The 25,260-nt window shown below is 44.2% G+C and overlaps 1 protein-coding gene across 1 annotated transcript; it reads left to right on the plus strand.

The window, feature by feature from the left end:
• The first annotated feature begins 259 nt into the window (after positions 1-259).
• On the plus strand, positions 260-20,779 carry TRIB2 (tribbles pseudokinase 2). The gene is made up of 4 exons (XM_064448066.1): positions 260-369; positions 1,286-1,716; positions 5,698-5,990; positions 18,435-20,779. Exons 2-4 carry the CDS (start codon positions 1,447-1,449, stop codon positions 18,901-18,903), a joined length of 1,032 nt encoding a protein of 343 aa, XP_064304136.1. The 5' UTR covers positions 260-369; positions 1,286-1,446; the 3' UTR covers positions 18,904-20,779.
• The last annotated feature ends 4,481 nt before the right edge of the window (positions 20,780-25,260 follow it).

Consider the following 25,260-nt stretch of genomic DNA (forward strand, 5'->3'; position numbering starts at 1 on the left):
GCAGGCTGGACCTGCCGGAGCTCGGGCAGCGGGGGAGCGGCAGTGCCGGGGCCCGCCGGTGCGAGGGCCGGCGGGCGGGCGGCCCCCGAGCCCCCCGGCCCAGCTCTGCAGGGCTGCGGAAGGACGCCTCACCTTGTTTACCCCGACCGCGGCTGTCGGCGGGGGGAGGCGGTGGGTGGCCGGGGCGGGGCGGGGCGGGGCGGGGCGGGCGGCGGGGCCGGGGCGGGGCGCGGCGCGGTGGGCGGCGGGGCCGGGCCGGGCCGGGCCGGGGCGGGCGGCGGCGGCGGGGCAGTCAGCCTGCGCGCTGGGCACCGTGCGGGCGTGCGGCGGCCGGCAGCGAGGCACGGAGGCAGCCAGCGTCCCCGCCACGTAAGTAGCTATTAATACGCCGGGGCGAGACGGTGCCTTGCTGAAGGGGATCGGCGCGGCCATCGCTTTCCTCCCCGCGTCCTACCCCCACGGAAAAAAAGAAAGAAAAAAAAAAAAAAGACTCAAACAAAATCTGCTCCCTGCTTTTTTTTTTTTTTTTAACGATTCCGATTGATTCCCCGGCTTTTCGCTATTGCCCCTCCAGCCCCCGTAGTAAGAAGTCAGCCCCCCTTTTTTCTTTGTGCGTGAACTCCATTAAACCGCCGCGAAGGCAGCGAGCCCCCCCACCCCCCCTTCCCAGGCAAAAATCCCGCTGTGCGGTGGAAACGTGAAAGCGTTCCTCTTCCCTCGCCCGCGGTTGCACTTTTTGTTCTGTCGAGGCGGCCGCGGCCCAGCCGGCACGCTCCTCTCCGCCGGCGCGGAGCGCGCTGCGCCCCGTCCCTGCGCGGCCGCTGCGCGGCCCCATCCTCCGGGGCGGCCCTGCCCAGCCTCCCGCCCCGCCGAGCGCTCTGGTGTTTTCTGTCGGCCCGGCCGCTGCCCGCTCCAAGTTAAATGCTCCCTCGCTATTTCGCGGGGCATTTTCGGAGCGCCCCGGGCGCCGGCGGCGAGGCGCACACGCCATCTACAGCCCGGCCGCGGCAGCGCGGCTCTGCCTCGCCGTAGGAGAAAGGACGGTCCCCGCTGCGCGCAGCGCGTTACCTAACCTTTTGTTTTCGCCCTCGTTCCGCGCCCCGCGGGAGCGGCGGCCGCCGCCGCCGCCGAGGCCCGGCCGCTCCGCGCCGCCGCCGCCCCCCGGCACCGGGCGCCGCTGCCCCCCCCCCCCCCCGCCACCTCCGCGCCACCTCCGCGCCGCTCCGCGCCCGGCCGCCGGCGGGAACAAAGGGCCGCGGGCTGAGCGCTCTCTCCCTGTGCCCAGGACGCGGCGCTGAGGCCGGTCGCCCGCCGCCGCCGCGCTCCCGCGCCCGCCCCCCCCCCGCACCCCCCCGCCACACAAAGGCAGCCGCAGCTGGACGGGCGACGGACCGCGCTCCACGCCAGGGCTCCGGTGCAGCGTCTCGGCTGGTCTTCTCCATACTCATGAACATACAAAGGTCAACCCCTATCACGATAGCACGATATGGGAGACCGCGGAATAAAACCCAGGATTTTGAGGAGCTCTCGTCCATACGGTCCATCGAGCCAAGCCAGAGTTTTAGCCCGAATCTAGGCTCGCCGAGCCCGCCGGAGACCCCGAACTTGTCGCATTGCGTTTCTTGCATCGGGAAATACTTATTGTTGGAGCCTCTCGAGGGAGACCACGTTTTCCGAGCCGTACATCTGCACAGTGGCGAGGAGCTGGTTTGCAAGGTAATGCCTCTCCTCCTTGTTCTCCCCCGGGTTAGCCCGCTGTCGCGTGTTGGTTTCCTGTGTCTTGCAGGAGGGCCGAGCACGGTCGTGTAGCTTAATTATTGAACAGTTGAGAAACAAAAGGCAGGGAGACGGGATTAAAGGCGCATCCTGTAACTTTTCCCTCTCTCCAGACAATGGCCACGTTAGAGCGGTGGCCCTGAGCCAGTTCTGCCTCTCACCCGGGGGATATTGTTCTGCTTAGAGCCGTCCTTCAAGTAGGTCTTAACGTGAGTTCAGATCAGGAGAAAGCCTCATCTTCCCCACTCTCACTTTTCAAAATGGAGTAGGGAATCCCCAGCTCATTTTAAGGTGTTGGGACCTGCTGGCTTCCTCGATTTTTTCCTGTCCCTTATTTTGCGAGTTGGGGTGCAGAGGAGGGTGGAGAAGCGGGGGGAGGGGGGAGACTGCCGTCAGCTTTGTCTTAAAAGTGATTTTAAAAGAAAGCCACATCGAATTCATCAGCCCGAGGTCCCTCGCCGTGGAGGTTGTTTGCAAACAGCATCCTCCCCCATTGCACAACTGAGCAAGAATAAAACCTGCACACCTACGTTTTTCAGACGAGCAGACAAAATAGCTATCCCACTCTTTGTAGCCTGCCTGCTTTTCTCTGCCTCCTCTCAATTTGCTCCCACTATTCGAAGGTGAGCTGTGGGAAAAAGAAACCCACATGCGTGCACGTTCGTGGAGGGATGTTTTTCTCTTTTCAGGCTGAGGGAATATTTTTCTTTGTTCCTAAATTGTGATTCTCATTGTCTGTAGTGAGCCAGACTTATGCCCAGCAAGCTGAGGCAGTACCCAGTAGTAGTTTTTATAACTACGCAGCAAATTGCAACCTTGCAACGCACGCTGCAGTGTTTGTATTGTTCCCAAAATATGGAATTGTGCCATTTGGCTATCGTGGGCAAATTTCTAGTGTTGAGCTAACTGCAAAATGGGAAAGTAGACATGTACAGTGTATTTGTATTTGAGGGATTAATGATAGTATTGCTGACCGTTTTGTAGTTTCTCATGCTTGGTTCATAAGAAGTTACGGACTAGGCTGTAGCAGGGAAGTGAAAATAATTGCTCCCGTTTGTAAAGATTGGAGTTCAGAGGGCAATTTAAATATGCTTACTGATTGAGTTATAAACCCTGATGTTGAGGCAACCTCGGACTTTGCGTGATTATTTGAGGGGGAAAAACGGGCCCGTGACTTTGCAAAGGACTAATATTGCATGCTGAACTGGATGCTTTGTTACTAAACTGAAACAGAACATGAGGATTTCTAGAATGAAAGCCCTGCTCGGTGCAGTAGTACAGTGCTGCACTCTAGGACGTTGGCATCTTTTCATGAAATAAACAGATCCCACAAAGCTGCTGCTCTGCATGAAATTATAGGTGAACTTGCATAGCAAGTCGTAAAGCGGGGGCTACGCTCTTCTTTGTTTCCTGTTTGGTGTGCAGGATTAAGGCACTGTTTTGATAACAGTATGAGCAGCATAACTGCAGCTCACAAAGACTGGACTTCATCTTTTTTCCTCCCCTTTAAGCTGTACGTTTCTGAGCTGATCCTGACATTTGAATAGTATCGGGTTTTCCACATGTGTGAGGCACTACTTCTAGCTGTGCTCCAGAAATATGGTCTTAGCCTGAATTGCTACTTTGTGAATACGCAGTTGTCAGTCCTGAACTCAATTTAATGCGCGCTTTAAAATGCCTGCAGTATCATGACTACTATTTGTCAAGTAGCCTTCCGGCTGAGAGACCTGCTATCTGGTATCTTATTGAAGATGCTCTTAGAGATTGCTTGCAGAAACATTGGTTTGGATAACAGACACATACTGATGATTCTCAAGATTCATTTGGCTGCACCCACTGACTGTACAGATGCCGTTATTTGCTTCAAGGCTCTGTGGCATCCAAACAATGGTAACTTCTCACTTCCAATTCACAGCAAGAACTAAATCAAACTGCAGCTTATTGGACATTCGCTGAATTGAGGCCAGGGATCTTAAAAGCTGGAATACAAAGAAGCCCTTTTTATAAAGTATTCTAGATTGTAGCAGTAAGATAGCACTTCCCGTCTCCCCCCTTTCAAACATAGTACTGGTACATATCCAGACCTACTTATTTAACGTAGTCTGGGAACCACAAAATGCAACTAATTTATATCAGGATAATCTGGTTAGGAGAGAATTCTGGAAAGGCTTTTCTTCACACGAGGGTTTGAGCTACACAAATGTTCCTGTTTAAATTTTATTTTATAGCAGCCGCTTTGTAGAAGAGCGATTCACTTACAATGTAGTGGTTATGAGTTTTGAGATCCAAATGTCAATGAATTCTCCTCTGGAATGAATTACACACCAGGGATTTTAGCAACACCCCCTCCCTACCCTGGCTCCACTCCCCTGGCCACTGTGTCACCAGAATGCCTCAGTGCTAATCTAACCCCCATAAAATGTGTTGGATCTGTTTGGCAGTCTGCCTTTAAGGTTGTTTTTACCTGTGCTGGAGTATAACAGCACAGGTACGGGGTAGGGGGAAAGAGGTGTGTGACGAGGGGGTGTCCCCATTTCTTGAGGTTTGTAGTCCTTTTCTGCAGAAGCAGTTTCTTAGGATTGCGCTCTGAAGCGTTAAATGTATCGGCTTTTGAAGCCTCAGGTAAATTTTGATTGAACCGTATCTCTCTCACTCAGTTTTGAGAGCTTTTTGAAGCGTCAGAGAAAGCAGGGAGGTTTGCCTCTTGAAGAGGATATAAATACCCTCTATTGGGATACAAATACTGGAACACAAAAAAAGAAGAAAAATGATTGCAGTTTAAACCAGTTAGTTAGAGACTTATACCAGTTCTTCATTTTTACGTTCAGTTAGAACGACACGACTCCCTTAAATTCTTTTTACCAAAGTAACAAAACACCCAAGAGTAAGTTACATATTAATAGAATTTTTATGCTGGTGGAAGTCCTAGTCCCTTGCTTTGTAGTAGCTCTGGAGCAGGTACAATTGAAAATAAAAATCACTCCTGTCAATACTTTGCTCATACTCTCTTTCAGCACACTGACTTCTGTTATGCTCAATGAAGTCTTTCTTCTTGTAACGTGTGCATTTCTCAATTGACTCAAATACTGATTCATTCGTCATCACTAGATTATAGTGACTTTTTATATTTGGGTTTCCCAGCAGCCTTTTTAATTCTTACAGCTCATTCATAAGATCAGTGATAACATACTTAGTAGTAAAGGGACACTTTGCTTTTAATGGAGCACTTGATTAAAATGCAGAGAGTTCAGGGTGGTTTTGTCTTTGCCATTTGAAGGATGTTTGTCTGCTATTTCCCCGGTTGTCCTTCTGATCTTATAAACAGCCATTGTAAAGCTGAGACTTTGAAAGTGAAAGTGACTTTGCTGTTTGTCAGAGATGAAAGAAAGGCAGGAAGTAAATATGACTAGTGCTAGATGATAATTTAAACCTGAATATCCTTAAAGCTCTAGTGGGTTAATAAAACAGAGAGAGAGGCATGTGGATCGGGGTGGATTTAATACGACTGATTCTCTCAATACAAAGCTACTGGCCATATTCTCTATGAGTTTATTTGGATGGAAGATAGAAGGTAAACACATTTCCTTCTAAGTACTGCTCCTGTATGTCGCTGGTCTTCAGAGCTTAATTCAGATTACATTCTAAATTTGATCAGCCATTAGCTAATGAAACTATTCTTACTACAAGTTTTGAAGACTAGCCTTTCCTGTCAAGGTTATACGTATGTTCTGTGTGGGGTTATATAGCCTGTTTTGTCGTGTCCTCACTGCCATGAGCTTGTGACATCCTGTTTACATCAGTGCAGCTTTAGCAGCAGCATAAATTGTACTTAGTGATGGTTCTGTTAACAGAATTAGATGTATCATAACTTCACTGTCCTACGTGTCGCTAACCCTGGCTTTACTGTCATTGTTCCTGCAGGTGTTTGATATTGGCTGCTACCAGGAGTTATTAGCACCATGTTTTTGTCTGCCTGCGCATAAAAATATCAACCAAATTACTGAAATAATTCTTGGGGAGACAAAAGCATATGTGTTCTTTGAAAGGAGCTATGGGGACATGCATTCGTTTGTTCGTACCTGCAAGAAGCTTAAAGAAGAGGAGGCAGCCAAACTCTTCTATCAAATAGCTTCTGCAGTTGCACACTGCCATGATGGTGGACTGGTACTGCGAGATCTCAAGCTGCGAAAGTTTATTTTCAAGGATGAGGAAAGGTAAGAGTCTCCCTTACTTTACAGGTCGGGGTGCCCGAGGTCAGATTCAGAGTACTGGATATTGTGCACTTTGTTGTCACCATGCCATTAGTTTGTGGTACACAAGGTGCTATGCTTGCTTTATTTTCCTCTGCAACCTGATCATGGGATGGATGTGCCATTTTACCTTCTGGCTTAGGCTTTGGAGTAAAGTAAGTATAGAGTGCCATTTGCATCTGTGCCTGGCCTCTTCATTTCCACCTAGAGGAGCACCTCATTCCTCAGGAGGGGACATCTCCTGGAGGAATGCTTTGCATAGATGTCTGTAAAAGGTCTGTTATCATAGATGCTGCCGGTGTTAAAAGAGGGAAGGAGTAAAAACTCCTGTATGTTAAAGAGAGCTGGGGACTGAAATGGCTCATTCCAGTGAGGGGGCATGAAGAGGAAGAACAGCCAAGTGGTTAATGTGGGCATAGGTTGGGGAGAAGGGCCACCAGTGCTTTGGAAGGATACTTTGAGGACAGCTTCTTGCTTCCTGTGCTGGGAAGGGTCTGGAGACTCCTTCTGAGAGTATTATGTGGTCACTAATCATACTAAGACTAAAACTGCCTTGCTGTGTGGGTGCCTGTTTTTAGTATCAGAGCTGTTGTAGTACTTGGGGAACTACCCTTTTTTTGTGTGTGTTTGGTTGTTTTTTTAATCTCCTCCCTGCACACTCTTGTTTCTCAACAAATGCTTGGTAAATGATTTGGGGAAAGAGTATGAGAAGACAGGGAAAGAAATAAGATGCTCTGGGTGTATTGTTGAAGTGCTATTTTTGATGCTGAGCCATAGCTATACTGTAGTACCTGTGGAAACTTCATATCTCTTTCCTTGTGGTTATCAGTTTTTGTTATGTTACATCATGTATTCACTTGCAACTTCCACATAAAGGCCTGAGTAATGAATGACACTGTCAGATTAATGCCAGGGCTTCACAGAGGAAGATGACCATTATGGAAAAAAATGAAACTAAATGGGGGCAGAGCCTGCCTTTGTGCTTCTTCATTTGTTGGTAGAGGATGGGGGAGATGTTTTTCCCTTTTAGTTAAATCCTGTAAATTGTCTGAAATCTTGTTCAAACTGCTGCAGAGTGAAATGGATATTCTGGAGAGCTTTGCTGAAAATAACCAGTGCATATCAACCCCATTTGGGGCTGTTTGGGGAAATTATAAGCAACAGCAGAGGCACATAAGTTTTCTACAGGCTCAGTAAGTCCATGATCTGAGAATTAGAAAAAACTAACACAATTCAGTCAGGAAAGAGAAGTACCTGGCCTTAAAGTGAAAATGACAGCCATCTATCCTGTTTAAGTATTCTCTACCTAAATTTTATTACAAGCCGAATTTTGGAAAATAAAATTCTCTTTTCGATCGCTTTACAAACTGAAATATAAAAGACATATTTTCACTGCTTAATTCAGTTCAGTCAATTCTCTGCAAAGCAAATAGCTATTCAGTATTTTTCTACTGCAGCCCCAATATATTTGACTACCCTTTGCTTTACTTCAAATAAAATAAGCCTAAAATGAAACTAGCTTAATGTCCATTCAGAGAGTAATGCAACACAGATAGGTGTAAACTGCACTTTCACAACTTTTACTCTGAGTTTAATAATTAACACCATTATAGCACCTTTGATGCAGATAAGAAGGAAACTTGGACAAAATAGTTGAGGGATGGATTGTTTTCTGTCGCAGCTGATAATGTCCTAATGTTAAAATTGATTTTTTTTTTTTTTAACCCCTGGGGATATATGTAAACTTGTGTGGTTTTGTACAAAGGATGGGACTCGGAGAAGCCCTAGGGCTCACCTTAACTTACCGTTCTATGCGAAGGCCGCGTGAGCTCAGGGCAGTTCAGTGGGTGCAGACGTGGGCCCGTGCTGAATACTTTCGAACTCCTACCCTGCCGCTTACTAGGAACTGAATGCAACACGAGGCACAGGGCCAAATCCTTTAGCCACCCAAGAAGAGTGGTGTGTACTATAATAGCAGTGTTTGCTTTTATGAATGTTTTTAACGTAACTGCAGTCTGCAAAATCACACAGTTACTCACTTCTGAACAGTGTCTTCTAATTATACAATAATTCTCTGTAAAGGTCAAATACAACTTGCTGGTTATTTTTAAGTTAATGTGGTTTTCTTCTGCATGTAATGTTGATTTGTAAGTAGAGAGGTATTGAAATCCTTTCTCTGCTAAATAAACAGAGAATAAATAGTGTGAGATAGAAATAGAACCAAACAGCAACCCTCTTTTTTCACACATTCTGATTGTAAGACCGTAATCAGTCATCACTTTCGATCTGCTGCTACATTTAGGCTGAAAAATCTTCCTGGTCCTTCCGGGTTCATGGAGGTGTTTGTGTGTTGCTTGTACCCCTCCAAGCTCGTGTTTCCCTAAGGCTGCTGGTGCTGGTGGGGGTGCCTGTGTGCTGAGCAGCCTGCCTTTCAGAAGCTGCCGTCGGTGGCAGTGCCTGGGAGATGGGTGCTGCACGATCTATTTCTCTTTGATACTGGTAATGAACCAAGAAGAAAAGAGGTGAAAATGATGTTTTGAGAAACGTGCATGAACTCTGCTGCTGTGTGTCACCTGTTCTTCAGTGGAACTATTTCTCCGTAGTTCTTTTCCTAACTATTTCTTCAGGTCTGTTTTTCTGCAGCTCACATTTAGTATCTACTGCTTTGAAACTGTCTTTTATTTAAGACTCTCGCAGCTTTTATTTTGGTAGAAGAAAAGATGGAAATCCAGCATGCGGGCAATGCATGAATGGAAAAGTCGTTTCTTTTATTTTTGTAGCAAGATACTTGTCTGCTCTTAGCTGAGAGCGGCTGGACTGGAGGAGCCAGAGAGAATGTGAAGGATGTATGGAAGCAGTTCCATTCTTTCTTTAAAAGGAAATCAATTAAAGTGTTTCTTAGTACGTACTCCTTTCATTGATCCTAATCATATCCTGGTAGTTCGATATGAAATCAAGGCTCCTGGAGTTTTTCAGACTGGTGCATACAGCATTGAAAAGCTTTTCCACCTCATTCCCGTTATCTAAATTACAGCTGGAATTTGCAAAGATCCAGGTTCCTGATCTAGCAGCGGTCATGAGTGCTCTTTGCTCCTCCTGATGTGACTGCTAAGAATGCATATTATTTGGATGTTGCAAACTGCAATGCCTTGGCATGTCTGTAATGAACTGGGAAGTATGAAGGTGGAAAAAAGTAATGTTGGAGGCTGGTAGTGCCGAGCATTTTGTAGCGGTCCTAATTTTACTAGTGATGTTCTCTTGATGTGCCAAATCAAAGGTGTGGTGGTGTGTTACATCTTACAATGTATATGTGTAAATACATCAGCGCTTAAAAGGATGTTGCAGAATGGGCAGGACTTTTTGGGGTGTGCTAAAAATAGCACTATATGCAGTACATAGCTAATAAAGCAGTTCATCAGTCTTGATATATGGCAGATGCTTTGAGAAAGAGCCACCTCAAACATCTCAGAATTAAATCAAGCATTTCTGTGTTGGTTGTTCCAATGGTTTTCTTAATATGAGAACATTTCTGCTGTCAGGGAATTATTAATTTCTTTAGTGCGTTTTTAAGCCTTTAATTATATTAAAATATTAGCTGTCGTAACATTTGAAGCTTAAAGACCTTGTACATTCATCATACTTGTTGAAGGGAAAATTAAAATAATTTTGGTATTCAGATATTGTAATTTTCCTGTATTCTTTGAGTAAATATGAGAAATGGGAGGCAGGTGGGATTCAATAAATATAAATAGAATTTGACACTTTTTGCTCTGCATCAGGGGAATGCAGCCAGTACAAAACACTAATTTAGAAAGCCTGTGTTAGCATAATCTATTTATTTGGTGCTCTTAGAATGCTTTTTTCTTTTTTTTTCTCTAGAATTTCTCAGCTTGAATGGATGATGCTTTAAGGTGACCTAGTTATGTTGTTTGCAATCGAAGTGATATAAACCTGATCCCACAAAAAAAAATACAGAATGCATGTATTTTCCAAGCAGACCTTTCATTTTGTTACAGTTAGTAGTAAGTTTCCTCCCCAGCACTTGTCAAATTGTAATGCAGTTAGCCGCTTTTTCCCTGTGGTGTTTGAACTTGATGTTTGACTTACGATTCAATAGAGAACAGGTAAGTTAACGCTTTCTCCAAGTCCTAGAAAGAGAGTCCTAAAGTGAAAGAAAATTAAACAGAACAGGAGTGCTCTTTAAATACCAGAAGATTTAGAAATACAACCAGTCTTCATCTGTTTTGTTATTTAAGCACTTCACATTACCCTGAGTGGGGCCACAGGACCAAAGAGTATAACTTCTTCAGTAGTGGAGAATCATAGGTCAGATTTCAACCCAGAAACTCTTATCCCTGGAATATGGGGAGGAAGGTGAATTTCTTCACAGGCAGCAAATCTCTGCTGTCAAACTTAGGATAGAGGATGAAACAGTTGCACAACTGTTTTCCACAGAAGGGTTTGTGCTCCCTTTTGCCTTCATGTGGTTTGGTTACTAAGCCTCTGTTTTCTCCTGGCATTCCTGGAAGCAGCGCACTTTGGATTTGTTGTGTGAGCGGTACCCTTCCCAGTGGGGCAGGGGAGGCTATCTGCAGATGTCCAACATCGCGCCAGCCCTGTGAAGTGCTTAAGTGTCCTCCTGAGGGCATAGATAGTCATAGAGGTTAAGTGCTGTGCCCAAGGTCATAAATGAAAGCAAAAGCCAGGGAAGGGTTGGCTGCTGGCTGGCCCTGGGATGAGAACGGGAGCTCCAGTGAACCTTCAGTTCAAGGCCCTTCAGTCAGACCATGAGTGGTGAGAGCCTTTGCTGTAGTACCCAACTCTGGAGTTGGCAGAAGGTTTTACCCTTGGACTGTGCTGTCTTTTGGTATTTGGCTTGTAGCTGGACCTGTACCTCTTCTTCTTCACTCTTCAGTTTTTTCCCCTTTGCAGCCTCATGTACTAGCTCTGCTGAAGGGTGGTGTCGCGGTGCAGCCCTGTGCCATGCTTGGAGCAGTAGGGAAGCCCTGCTTGGGGGCCTGCCTTTAGGCTGGGCAGTACTGCTGCAGGTTATCCCTGTGTCCTGCCCGGCCTCCCCAGCCATGCTGTGTGACTTTCCGAGAGGTGCCTCTGGCTGAATGCTGTGTTGCTTGTTGGCTGTACTGTCAGATGTGGTCAGCACGGTTGAGTGCCTGTCATGAGATGCCTGTCTCCGAGTACAGGTGCTCTGCAGTCCCTGGAAGGAGACGTCTGTTGAGACATCTCGCATCAAGAGTTCAAGAGCTGTTCATTTTGAAGACTTGAAAAATGCCATCTATAGACTCGGTGCACAATATTCCATGCTGATTTTTGAGTGGATGTCTGTGGACATCTGTGCTGGGGGTGAGGAGGGGAGGCAGGGACCCTGGATAGCAGCAGCTGCAATGGACTGTCATTGAATTCTTCTGCTGCCTTTTTCTTCTAATTGTCCTTATTAGCACACCATGAGATTACTTCAGGCTTGGGAGGGAGAGAAAAGGCCAAGATTGTAAACAGGAGCCAACCTGGGGCATATTTAGTCGTAAGCACCTGCTTTTTGGTAGATGTATATTGCTTGGAGAGAGGTTTACAGACACCTAAGCAAAAGCTTTCCAGTGGGATTGTGAAATAACGGCCCAGCTTTATCTTAGAGGTGCAATGCACCCACTGCAGGCTCAGAAAGTGTAGGGCTTTTTTTTTTCACAACATGAAGTTATGTTAACAAAATTTTGGTCTCCTTTCACTGTGGAGCTTCCCCATGCATTGTATGAAAAGACCTAGAAAAGACAGTGAACACAGGATACAGCTGACAGCAGAGCCTTCTAAAACTCTGACCTTCAATGTGATCTAAAAAGATAAAAGTGAGGCGAAGTAGCTGCTGTGAGCCAGATGCTTATCAGATAATGGACTTCTCACAGTATTGGAATCAAGCCCCTCCATGGAAGGGTCTCCACTGGGTTTCAGAGCCTGCACCCCAACACACACGTCGCTACCTACCTATCCACCTACCTGCTTTTTGGGGAACGTGTTGTCTCCTTAGGCAATAAGGGCATGGAAGAAACTAAGTATATGGCATATAGGACAAGCTGTTCCCCGCAACCCTGTTTGAGTGTTGTGAAGCTGAGGACTTTCAGGCCCTAGCCCTTCCTGGAGGTGTGCGAGGGGGTGGTCTCAGAGCATTGTTTAAGTGGAATTCTGTAGAAAAAAAAAAAAAGCCAGCTTAAAACAAGTTGAAAGCTGTAAGTTGCTGGGTCCTGCATGTCAGCAAAGGGGGTGTGAGGCAGGGCTGAGTGCGCTGGTAGCATCCCTTTGGAGGAAGGGTGGGGGGGATATGTAATTTTTAGAGGCTTCCTCATTCTGCGGAAGTATCAGTGAGCGAATCTTCCCTTAGGACAAGGTTCATCCTGTAAACCTGTACTGCCTGCAAGTCCCAGTTGTCTTTCGAAACATATCCTTGAGACTGTGTCATTATGCAAGAGACTGTTTGTCTGACAGCCTTTGTGCAGGTTTTGGGTGGTGGCTTGTTTGTGTGTTTTGTTGTTTTTTTTTTTTTTTTTTTTCTTTTTCCCCCTGAAGTTGTGTAGGATGATGTCTGGTGAACTCCCAAGCTGCGTGCTGTTATGCACTGGAAGGGATCTTACGGTGAAAGGAGCAGGATTTAAATTGATGGCATAACATTTCCCCTCTGATCCCGTGTGTCTTGCTGCCCCCGGAGGAGATCGGGTAGTTCTGAGTTCAGAATAAGTGTTTGCACCAAGCCACAAATCATCTGCACGGGGTTTCGTTAGCCGCCTTCCCCATCTCACTGTCTCCGCAACGGCAGCCTACTTCTGCATTATTTAGGAGCGATTCCCTTAGTTAAAAAAATCAATTAGCAAGAGATAACTGTTTCCAGTGTCAAGCTTCCCTTTTATTTTTTTGTTCTTCCTTGTGACTAGTGCCATGATTGTATTCATGCTAATCTCATCTTTATGATGGGGTGCTAGCAACTGACCTTGATTAAATGACCTGTAAATTATTGGCCACATAGGAGCAATCCCTGATCTACTGGGCAGTTGATGGCTTGAGTGCCTCTACCTAGGGAAAGGCTTTCCTGTCCTCAGTCAGAGTAATGTTGAAATATGAGATAGCATTGCATGGGTGCCTTCAGTTTTTATGTGTAGGGGGGAATCATGTTATATTTACCTGTAGTCATATTAATAAAATGGCAATTCAGATGGCAATGATGGTTGTTTTTTGATCTCTGGAGGCACAAGACTGCTATATAGAATCTAAATCTGGATCATATAATTTTGACCTGGTCTGAATAGCAAGTGGATGGCGTACCTGAAGTGTCCATAGCAGGATGGCTCCTTCAACCTTCTCCCAAAGCAGCTGATCTGGCTGTCATTTGGGGGGTGATGCTGCACTAAAATTGTGGGTCTGGTCTGCAAATAGTGTTTCCAAAGTGGTAACAGTAGCTCAGCTGTGGTTCAGGTGTTATTTCCCATATAGATGGCTTCAGGAGCTGACTAGAAGCAACTGCTTTCATTGATTCAGCCATGGGCTCCTTTGCTACTGACTCTTTTTTCACTGCAGTGGAGATATTTTCCTCTGAAACACTCAGACTCTCAGTCAGTATTTCTGCTTTAAATGTTCCAGAATTTTTTTTAGATCTGCTTTATGAGCTTAGAGTCCTCTGAATAATTCCACTGATTTTGGTATGGAAATTGTGTTTGCTTTTGGAGAGCAAGTGTGAATGCTGTGTTCTTACAGCCCTGGCTTTGGTGTCAAAAGGCAGGATAGCGATTTTCCAGTAGCCCCTAAGTTCTTCAGGGAGGAATAATGTGAATCACTCTGAAAAAAAAGTGTGGGATGTGCAACAAAGCCGTCTGCCAGAGACGGGTGCTAGCTCAGGAGGTTGCATTGAAGAATCTTCTGGAAGACGTTTAATTGATTAGGTTTTGTTACATTACTGAAGAGCAAAGTCTGAATGCAGTCAAGTAATGAATGGCATATTGATAAGAAATTCAGAGTGGTATTGTTTTTCATGGGTTTCCCTGACGGTTTCTATGGGGACAAAGACGCATTTCCCGTCTGAGTGCTGCTGCTGCCCTCTGATTGCACTTCTGTGGTTTCATTCACCAGTAATGGGAAAGCATTCATAGGCAGAATAGCTTCCCCTTTTTAAATAGCCATGATTCAGGGTTGTATTTTTTTTTAATGCATTAGACTAATGCAGTGTTTTATCAATGATCTGATAGATGCATAATGCTCTTTTTCCAAGTGCTTATTCAGGGTCTGCATTAAAACTTGAAATTATGTACTGTAATTACGTAAGCCTTGACAAAAGTCTTTGTTGCCCTGCAGTATGTGTACAAAGTGATTCTCATCCGGCTTTGGCAGTAGCTTACATTTGAACTTTAGGGATTAATTTTGTTGCAACCACTTGAATGGTCAAACTCGAATGCTGATGCTTTTGGAAAACTTATTTTCTCTTGTGGGGGTCCTTCAGTTAACTGATGTGAGTTAATTATTTAGAGAATGGGAGTTTTTTAGAAATGTGACTTTTAAAAAAGAAGAATGATATTTGTTTATCCTTTTTCTGCTTTGTGATGGGAGGTATTTCAAAGCTGATTGTGATTTCACATCTCAGTGTTTGGTTTTGAGTCTGTCCCATGCCTGCCAAATGTTGAATTTAAGGTTGTCCAGTGACTCTGCAATTGGATGCACTCCCCACCCTTTGCTGTGAAGATTCTGTGTTCTCAGAAACTACTTGCAATTTTGAGGGTCTGTTTGTTGTTGTTGGCTTTTATTCTTTTTCCTGGATATTTGATTTCAGTGCTTCCTCTGAGAGAGAGTGTGTTGGGGAGAGAGAGAGATTGCTTCTCATCCCGGGTGCCTCTGCATTTCTGTGTATTTAGACTCCCCTTTTTCCTGTTCTCCTCCACCCCCCCCAAAAAAAAAGTCTTCTGGCTTGCAGAAAACAGAGCTCTTTTAGGCAATGCTTGAAATGTGGAGGAAGGGAAGGACAGCCAGAGCTGGAAGCTTTCTTACAGAGATGGGGTGCTGTGCGCTAGGAAATAGCTCCTGAGCCAGGCTGCTTCTTTTTTGATTGCCTGAAAAAAATATGAAATAACTGTAAAAGGGGGAGTGAGATTTGCTGTTTACACCTGTATATTACCCAGTTGTAGTACAGTTACAGACTGTGTTCTGTATGCAAGGCTGAGGTATGTGAAGTCATCTGTCACTGGTGAAAACAGGCTGGAGTGGGTCTCCCCAGCCCTGGCGCTGGCTCACGGTGAGGGGCGCCGGCAGAGCTGAGCCAGGGCCATTGGCAGCAAAAGCTTGTGACTGCTTCTGTGCACTGCCTGTGCCAAGTGGGCAAGCCGCCGTGCCAGCGAGCCCTTCCATTACTCCTGCGCTCTCCTTGCTGTAAGGATGGAAAACCTGCGTTGTCACCTTCTGCAAAGACACCCAGCCTTACAATTGAAAATGGGAACACCCGAGCTGCTTCTGGTGGTAATTGGGAGAGACACAGTTGTGCTGAGGCCATGCACCTGGCACTAACATCCTCAGGAGTCGCAGCACCTGCAGTTTGCGAGGGAAATGGATACCTGCGTGGAGGTCCAGTGCCGTACCTGTGCTCGAGCATCGCTTCATTGCAGAGGTGCCATTTCACCACTTGTACCTTATACACGGGGGTGTTCCTGGTTGAGGGTTTGGGGGCTGGCGAGGAGGAGGACTGAAGGTTGTGTTTTTGTTTAATTTGGGACCTTTTGTTTCCTCAAAGTCTGTCAACTCAGTAGGATGAAAAACCTGGTTTGAGTGTTTGCTTCATTTGGCCACAGCTTATGGAGGAGCAGCCAGATAAGGGCCAACTGTTGTTCCATTTGCTTGCTTAAACAAAACCCGCTGCAGCACCTTGCAAGATGACATTTTTAACACACCTTGCAGTCTGCTCTTTGTGGTTTTGAGCGACGTCCACTGTAGAAAATAAGAGATTAGGGAATTCCAATAACTTTCTGTAATATAAAAGCTTCTCATTGAACTGTTTCTCTAAATCCTTCAGCAACTCTCAGAAATGTAAAATAGTATGGGAGAGTAAACAGTGTTTCCCTGTGTTGTTGACACTGGGATGGCAGGAGAGTATGTGTGTGGGGTGAATTCCCTCCTTTAAGTTGTTTATAAATAGCATGCTCTGCCCTGCTCCTGGTGTGTGTGTTCTGCTTCTGTTAGTTAGCAGGAGTGAGTTGATGCTTTCCTGTCTGGCGGTTCAGTGACTTAATGCGTGTTTGAGTAGCTGGCCTCACTCTTTTATTGCTACACATACTTCTCTATGGAAAAACTGAGGTGGGCAATGCAAATGGAACCATGTCTCATGTCCCTGCCTTCCCTTTCATTTCCTCCTCTCTGTTCTCTGTCCTCCTTGGTGTGTTTTTCTGCTCTGGGCATTTCTCCTCACTGCTTTTCCCATGCTGTGCAGGTGCAGGGACATGTCGAAGCTGAGCATCGTGAAAGGACTCTTCTCTAGTCACTCCTGTTTTAGACTCTCTGAGCTGTGTACAGAGGGAAATTGCTGTGGTCTTTAATTGTAGTTAAGTTTCTCCTTGCAGCCAGTTTCCTGTGTGAGGTATTGCTGCTGTAAAGTATTGTTTGAGTGCTAATGAGGGGGTTGTCCATCGCCAGGAGAAGTGCTGTTAGGCTGGCAATGCGTAATTAATTAGGAAGCAGGTGTGTTACACGAACCCATCAGCATCGGCACTGGAAGAGAAAACACTGGCCTATTTAAGGAGAAAAGGAGCTGCCTTGACACACTGTGCTTGGGAGCCAGGTATTCTGAATTCTGTATTTATGACTTCCTGATTCGAGGCACATTGCCAAAGGGGCTTTCACCTCTGCTAGTAAACGTCTCTAGCTGTTGAAAAGGTCCAAGTGTCATTATGAGAGTTTATGGCACAGTTGCCTCTGGAGTACTCCATGGAGTAAAATGCTCTTCTGTTGGTTCAAAGAAGATAGCGCTGAGCTGCCGTGGAACCAAGTCTAAGCCAAAGCTGGCCCAGCTGTCTTTTGCAACTCAAGCCCAAGCAGTGTTGTCTTCAGTAAACATTTAAGAAACAGGGCTCTCCTTGTCTGTTTTACTGCCTGTTAAATGATGTGCTTTAGTCAAGAGACGAGAGTTTGCTTTCTGGGATGAAGTTCAGTCCCTGCGTATGAATGTCTGTGGTATGGGAACATGGCCATGACACAGGGCTAAGAGTGATCATACAGACCGGTGAGGTTGAGGGACGAGGACAGTAATACCCAAAGTTGAGTTATGATCCTGACTTGTTGAAAGAAAGCCTGTACTACTGCTAGGTCATTTTTCCATCCAGATGCACTGGACAAGTCCTGGTGCATTGTAGTGACTCTGCTCTCAAAAAACCAACCATTGCTGGCAAATAGTCTAAAGGGTAGTTGGTAATCGTTTTGGATGCCTTTAACATGGACAGATTTTTAAATATACTTACAGACACTAGCAGTGAGAATTCAAAGGAAAGAATGGTTCTGTTCATCTGATGCTATGACAAGCAAGTTGGCATCATTTTTTCTGCTCCTGTGTGATATCCGTAAGGGAAGAAAATTCTCTTGCAGAGATAATTACTGCAGCACAATGACAAGTTCACAGTGCTTTGCAGTCTAGATAAGGCATCCCTGTCATCTCTCTGCAAGCCCTTTGCTAGCCTCTCTGTTCATTCCAACATGAGGAGCTCCTCTGGTTCAGCTGTGTAGATAAGCTTGCTGTTAATCTTGGCAGCCTTCAGCTCACCTGATCTGCCTTTGCCCAAAGGTCTATTTAGGAAGACTGAGATCTGTTAAAATTGCTCTTCCGTAATGCTGGTATGAAGAAAAATGTGGGTTGGTCAGAGGGATCATTTAGGGTCAGAGTCACCATTTTATTGCTGTTGAACCTTGTGGAATTATAGGTGCAACTAACTGCTCACCAGAGTGAAGGTGTCAAAATAACCTTGTCTAGTAGGGCTAGGCTTGTACTGGGGCATGGGCCATACACATGTACATTATAGTGCAGCCAACACAGAAAAAGTCTTGAGGTTTATGTCTCCTTTTGGAAATCATGTCTCTGTAAAATTTATCAAACACATGAATACGACAATTCCTTTTTAAGACCTTACTAATTAGTTTACTGGACATAACTGTGTTTGAAATCTTGTAGCTGTGTGTGTGACAACATTCCCTATATGTCTCTAATATCTCCAACCAGTGTAGAAGAGACAGTATCACTTATCTGTAACAAGTGCTGTGAGTGGGATTTTAAATCGATGCACTTCTGCCATTGTTGAGTTTTATAGAGTATTACTATTACAGCCGTGTAATTTGTGTTTTGGTGTTTGCTTATCTTGATGGTTTTGGTATTTTTTTTTTTGCCCACAGGACTAGAGTGAAATTGGAAAGCCTAGAAGATGCTTATATTTTAAGAGGAAATGATGACTCTCTTTCTGATAAGCATGGATGCCCAGCCTATGTGAGTCCAGAGATCTTGAACACAAATGGCAGCTACTCTGGCAAAGCAGCGGACGTATGGAGTCTAGGTGTCATGCTTTATACCATGCTAGTTGGACGCTATCCTTTCCATGACATTGAGCCTAGTTCCCTCTTCAGCAAGATCCGTCGTGGGCAGTTTAACATTCCAGATACTCTTTCCCCCAAGGCAAAATGCCTCATACGTAGCATACTGCGTCGGGAGCCATCAGAAAGGCTGACTTCACAGGAAATTCTGGACCATCCATGGTTTTCTACAGATTTTAATGTATCGAGTTCAGGATATGGTGCTAAGGAAGTATCAGATCAGCTGGTGCCTGATGTCAACATGGAAGAAGACTTGGACCCATTCTTTAACTGAGCACAAAGACTGGTGTTCAGAAGGTACACGACCTGGAGATGGACACATGAAGGAGCCCTTCCTGACCATGTTAAACCACATCCTGCATCAGCCTAGCTTGGTAGCAAAAGACACTCAGAGGTCCTCAGATTGAGAAGGAACCTCCACAAGGAGCTAATATAACAAATGTAGCATGGGGACAGATTGGGGGGCGGGGGGAGCTTGCTATCAGGTTAGATTGATATGGAGGAGAAAAGGCAGCATGGAGCAATTGTAGCTTCTCACCTTTTTGGAGCCAAGGAGACTGCACATGCCAATTCTGGTGCAGCTGTATCACTCCTGTTTCTGTTCCATTAAAAATAGTGGTAACTCACGACAAATAGAAACTTTTTTGCCTCAGCTCACATCTTGGCATCGCACTGTTAGATATTTAACTTCAGCCATTATTCAGGGAAAGTACAATTGGCTAACATTTTTTTTTAATCGGATGTCTAATAATTAATGGGATTAATTTAAGAAAAAAATTAGGTGCACAAAGACGGACATGAAAAGTGGGTGCTAAAAACAAACAAAATTTCAGTTCATGTCTCTTGATAGCTATTTTCAACTCATTTCTTCTAAATAAACTACTTAATATTCTTGTCAGGAAATGACATTTTAATGCTTTGTTCCCTTAAGGGGAAGTAACTGTCATTTAACAAGCTGTTCTGTTTTGTGTCAAATGGTTTGTTGCAGGAAGCTATTATAACTCGAACTTCCAGATGCATTACTGCTATAATAGGGGGAAAAAAAGAAGAAAACTGTGTAATTTTTTTTAAAAGATACTGGCTTCCATATCTGCCATGCTGCACGTATATGACTAGAGAGGGCAGAAAGCCCTTAATCGTGTCTTTATCTGAGAACCGATCTCTTCTTTAACTGACTGGCCCACATGTAAATAGAGGGCTCTTTATTACTGAAGAAGAGTATTGTGGTTTTTTTTTTTTTTCTTTGAATTCCTCTCAACTTGGGAAAAGAATTGTTTGGGTTTGATTTTTGTTTATGTCCAGAACAAGAAATAAGAGGGTATTAATAAGCTGAACATTTATATTACAGATATTCCTCTTGAAACATACACAGTAATATGCACCTTTTGTATTGTCAAGACTTATTCTATTTATTGAAGAAAATGTCACAGTAGTGATGTATTAAGCCAGTACTTCAATTACGGGTTGACTTGGGATGACATGTTACATGCTGTAGTTAACACACTTCTTTTCTGTTCAGGTATTTCTGTCCCTAAATAACTTTTTATTTAGCTTCTTTTTCTAGATAGCTTTATTTGATTTAGACTGGCAAATGTTTTTATTACTGCTTTTATATTGCTGTATGATATTGAAATCTCTTGGCATAAATATTTGTGTTTCCAGTACCTCAGTTGTTCTGATATTACTGCCTGTATACGTTTTGTGAAGTGGTCATGTTTTTTGGGTAGGTACATGTGGACTCTGTAGTATGTAAATGTTACTTGAATTTGTGCTTAATTATAGTATGTGGCATGTGCGTACAGCTACTTGGCATTTGACGTATGGATGCTATTTGCCTGCCTTGCAGGAAAGTTATGGTCCCACTCTCAAGAGGATGTTTCACAGTTCTTTATCAAGAGACAAAGCTAGCTGCAGCTGACCTGCCTTGGTTCTATTTTGGTAACTAAGAATATAAAGGAGTAATGTTTTTACACTCTGAAGATGGTGCTGTGTCAAGAAGGACTTTTTTTTATTTTATAAGTACCTTATAGGAGGAAAGATTGGTGATGTGCATGGTGGGGTTTTACTGCCTCTGGTGCTTTGTCATGTATTTGGTTTAATGTTTTTGTCCTAATCTCTTCAATAAATAAAATTGTGCATATTTAACTAAACTTCAGTGGTGAATCATGTTGTTACTGCATGTCTGAGGTGCTGCAAGAATTTGCTCCGTTAGGATCATTTAGCTGGTGTTTTTTGTGCTGCTAACAAGCGCTTGCCAGACCTGTGAGCTGAGAAAGCTTAGCACTTATATTTACAAGGTAACACAGTAAGCCTTTTCATCAAAAATTTTACAGTTTGCTGTGAATGAAACTGACTTTTATTTTGTTTATTTTCTTTTGGCTTGTCCCTACCATTTTTCAAGCCCATTTACCTTTTTCAAGGAGGGTATTAAAATGCAGTGAGAACTGTGTCTTTTTGGTGATGGGAGGCTCTTTGGGTGACGAAGAGAGATACCAAAATGGAACAGGCTGGCACTTACACTTTCCGAAGTCCTAAGAGAAATGCGCATCTTGCATTTGCACCTCAATTCCAGAAAGGATAGATCTGAAATAGCACCTCCTAATTTACTGCCTTTTATTTAAGGCCAGATTCTGTTTCTGTCATTCATCTTGGGTAACAATTAATAGGTGCAGGTAGTGAGATCATGTAGAAGTGCATGCGGAGTAATAAGGTGCTTTGTAAACATGAGGGAGGACAGATGAATCCTGGTCCATTAAGAAAAGACCATTTAAATTGAGCTTTGATTTGAACCAGGATGCAGCCTGTTTTCAGCAGTTCTATGGTTTGGAAAAGCTATAGTTAGCTGCTGATCACCCCTAAAGAAACCCCCAAGCCACAAACCTCTTCACTTCAAAATAAGAGTATTGCACCAAAACTGCTAGCACAGGGGTTACTGTCAGGCTGGCTAACTTTGTACTACATGATTCCATACTAGGTAATTCCCGGCACGTGTTGAATATTTCAGTGAGGTTGAGAATCCAAACTGTTGATTATAGCATGAACCAGAAATGTTATTGACATGTAGAAATGCTTGAAGATCAGTTTTTAAATGATCTGTGTGCCTGCAGCTAAAGTTTAAATTACTTGAAACTCTTTCAATCAAACTCCCACAATAAATGTGCTTTATAGAAAAAAGCAGATTGTAATCAGTCATAGAGAGAAGGGGAGGGGAGACTACTGAGGATTTCCCTCTCCCCCACTAAAACTTATGTGAACGGCTTCTGTTCTGTTTGGGTGGAAGTAGTTAGACCTTATTTTACAGCAACCTGCACGCTTGCTTTTTCACTGCCAGTAATTGCACGAAAAATGTGGCTGACTAATGATTGCTCATTTACAGCAAATTTTTTTTATTCACGGCAAAAGCTCTCTTGGTGTTACTGCAGAGGAATCTTTTGGCAGCTGAAGTCAGCTTTATAAAAGGCTGAAGGGGTCCCTTGTTTTCGGAGCTTCCTTGTCCCTAATGTGAAACCTGAAAAGGGGATCTGTGATTCAAACAGCTGATTTCTGGCTTCTTTTTTTATTCTTGCTTCATGGGCGCTGTTAGTGGAGTACGGGTGTAGCACTGCTTGCTGCAGAAATGCCTCAGCAGCTTGCTTAGCGCTGCTCAACCCTCGATTTGGGTAGCAACTGCAGTGGGATGCAGGATTTTACTGAGCAGAGGCTGTCAGATGGGCTTGGCTGCCTCCTGGGGAAAGGGATGACCTTCTCACAACTGTGCAGGGTGAAAAGCCAAGTCTGCAAAAAATCCTGTTTGATGGAACGTGACCCTATGGCAGACTTTGGGAGCAGAGGCCCCCCCAGGCCCTCTGTCTCTTCTATCCCTCCCAATTAAAAAAAAATGTTTTGTTATTTAGCACAATGTTTATTTTGTCAACGCAGCACTGTGTGTGATTTCAAGTTACAGGGTTTTCTTCAGGACTGCACAAACAAGTGACAGTTGTTCCTCTGGTGCCATGATGTCATATAACCTGATCCTTTAGTCTTACTGAGGTGTACATCTATTATGGGGGTAAACAGGTCAATTAAGAATGCATTCTCTTAGAAATGAAATAACCTTGGTAAACCTGTGTTTCTGAAAAGAAAAAAAAATTTAAAAGCCCAACCCAAGACCCTAAAACTCCAAACCGCACTTTCCTGGCAGTCAGAGAGGAAGGGTATGAAATGTGATGCCAAGGAAAAATTATTGGGAAGGGGAAAAAATAATACTCCTCATCCTGAAATGATTATGTTGAAATTTGGAAATGTATGAGTGAGCTCTGTGACTAATAGCATAATGAATACCAAAAGAATTAGTAATGATCGGTTCTTTATTCTTAAAGTTTTGTCTAAGGTTTCTCTGAAAAACTTGCTAATTTAATAAGTGACAGTATAGCTAACAACTTAACTAGCTTGTAACTTTCCTATTCTTTCAGTAGAAGCAAATGTTGAAAATTGGTAACACGGTGAGACAAATTGAAATCAAAGTATAAGTAAAGCCTGTAATATGGTGTAATTCCACTGGAACATGACGAACAACTGAGGAAAATATCTTTCAAAAACAAACAAAAAAAACCTTAAATCAGGCCAGTTCTGGCACTGACTTTTGCTTTTCCTAATGTCCTTGATAGTTACATTCTTGGTACCAGTTTCCATGCCTCCATTTCTGCTTTTTTGACTTCCGAATTAAGCCAATTTCAGCTATTTTCTCGAAATTTTGATCCTCCTGCGATGCCTACCCAGAGGCCTCTGTACAAGTTTGAAACTCTAGGACATATTTGGTTTGGAAAGTTTTAAGTATATTGGTGAATATATGTAAACATGAGGAAAAATGTATTTATAGTGATGGTAGTATAAATCCTGAGAAAATAATTTGTTATCATTTGTGCTGATGTAAATGGGTGGAATCCATTTCTTAAGGGCCTAAATGAGCCTGACGTGTGTGCTGAGAGGTGTCATTTATTCTAGTTATTATTTAATTTTATTTTGTTTAGACTCCTTGCAAAAAATGGCTCTGTACAGGAGGGAATCACATTGTTCTCGCATGGGTCTCCTGCCTCCTTTGCACAACATCATAGCCTGCAGGGGAAAAATAAAATAATCTTGGTGTGGCAGCTTGTAGAAAGTAATAGGTTAGCTGCTGCATTTATTTCTGCTCAAGAGCTTAAAGTATAGCTGCAAAGCTGGTGCTGACATCATTCCAAGCACACACAAAGCTGACATCAGTTATACAGTATATCACAAGGTATTTATCTTCATCTGATTAGGTTAGCAAAATGCATACTGCAAAGGCAGCACGCAAAGAAGGAAATGTGTGTTTGTCCGTGCTTCCTTGCCCTCTGACACCGGAGTCGGCCCTAAGAGACTGAAACACTTTGTGCTAGATAAGGCCTCTGTAAAAATCTGTGGAGCTATCATCGGGCTTGAATTTTTCCCATCATAATCTCCAAACGTCAGTGTTAAGCACACAGTTTGTTTGAGGTGGTGCTGGGCAGCCCCTCCTGCAGGGAAGTCCAGATCTGAACTTTTGGCCTCCGCAAAGCCAATCAAACTGACAAAGTGAAAAGGGTGGTTGTGACACAGCAGTGCAAATGCTGGTCATCTCTTCTGCGTGCTCATCTACGTGTGTGTCATCAGTCAGCAAGGAAGGCAGGAAAGCTGCCGCCGGCCAGTAAGTAGCAGGCAGGAGGCTCCATCCCCTGCCTGCTGCCCGGAGCGTGCAAGCAAGCACCGGCTGCTGCCATGGGAGTCCAAGTTACGCTGCCTCTGCTTCCCCTGTCTGCAGGACTGTGCTGGAGATGTGGAGGGCAGCAACAGGAAACAGGTACCTCCTGCCCTTCAGTTGTAACTGAACGTACCCTTAAAACCAGACACTTCCACCTGTAACTCTAAACCCCTGCACTAAGAGGACACCTAGGAATAGTGTGCTCTATGGCTCAAGCCAAGTTCTTCAAGGTACTGGGCAGAGGTGGATACTGAGACCTGACTCCACCACCCACACGTGTTGTGAGATACAAAGCTGTCATTAAGTGTACACTTATGTTCTATGCTCACCCTTGAAAGGGCAATTTCAGTGTTTGCTCTGAGCACCTGGCTGGGATATTTGTGTGTGCTTCCGCAAGAGGAGTCTCATTGCTCCATAAGGAACACTGGTACCAACTAGTGACCACTTGCCTGATGCAATCCAGTCTTTATTTCAGTCATCTTTTTTTCTTCCAAGTTAGCTAGTTCATTGTTTCTCTCATAACAGTTCACGGTTAAAATTTTATCTAATTTGGTCACTGGAAATAAGGATAAAATTCAGGCATGCGTTTTAGTTAGAATTAGAATATCATGGGTTGAAAAAAATGTTCAATTTCATGCAGTTATGGTTTAATTTTAAAAGCTCAATATCAGCCTGCTAGAAGAGGGACTTCATGCTTGCTGGTCACCAATAAGCATTTTATTACTTCATATTTTCTTGTATTCTACTCCCTCCTATGTGTAATCACCATAACTGCAGATTATTTGTAATTTCGAAGTGTTTGTAATTGCTAATTAAGCATTTTAGTTTTCATATTAGCAACAAATGTGCGTGATCCATGTGAACAGCCTTCAGAGCAGCTGTAAGATGGAG

The sequence above is a fragment of the Phalacrocorax carbo genome, chromosome 3 (genome assembly GCF_963921805.1).
Source record: "Phalacrocorax carbo chromosome 3, bPhaCar2.1, whole genome shotgun sequence".
Lineage (NCBI taxonomy): Eukaryota > Metazoa > Chordata > Aves > Suliformes > Phalacrocoracidae > Phalacrocorax > Phalacrocorax carbo.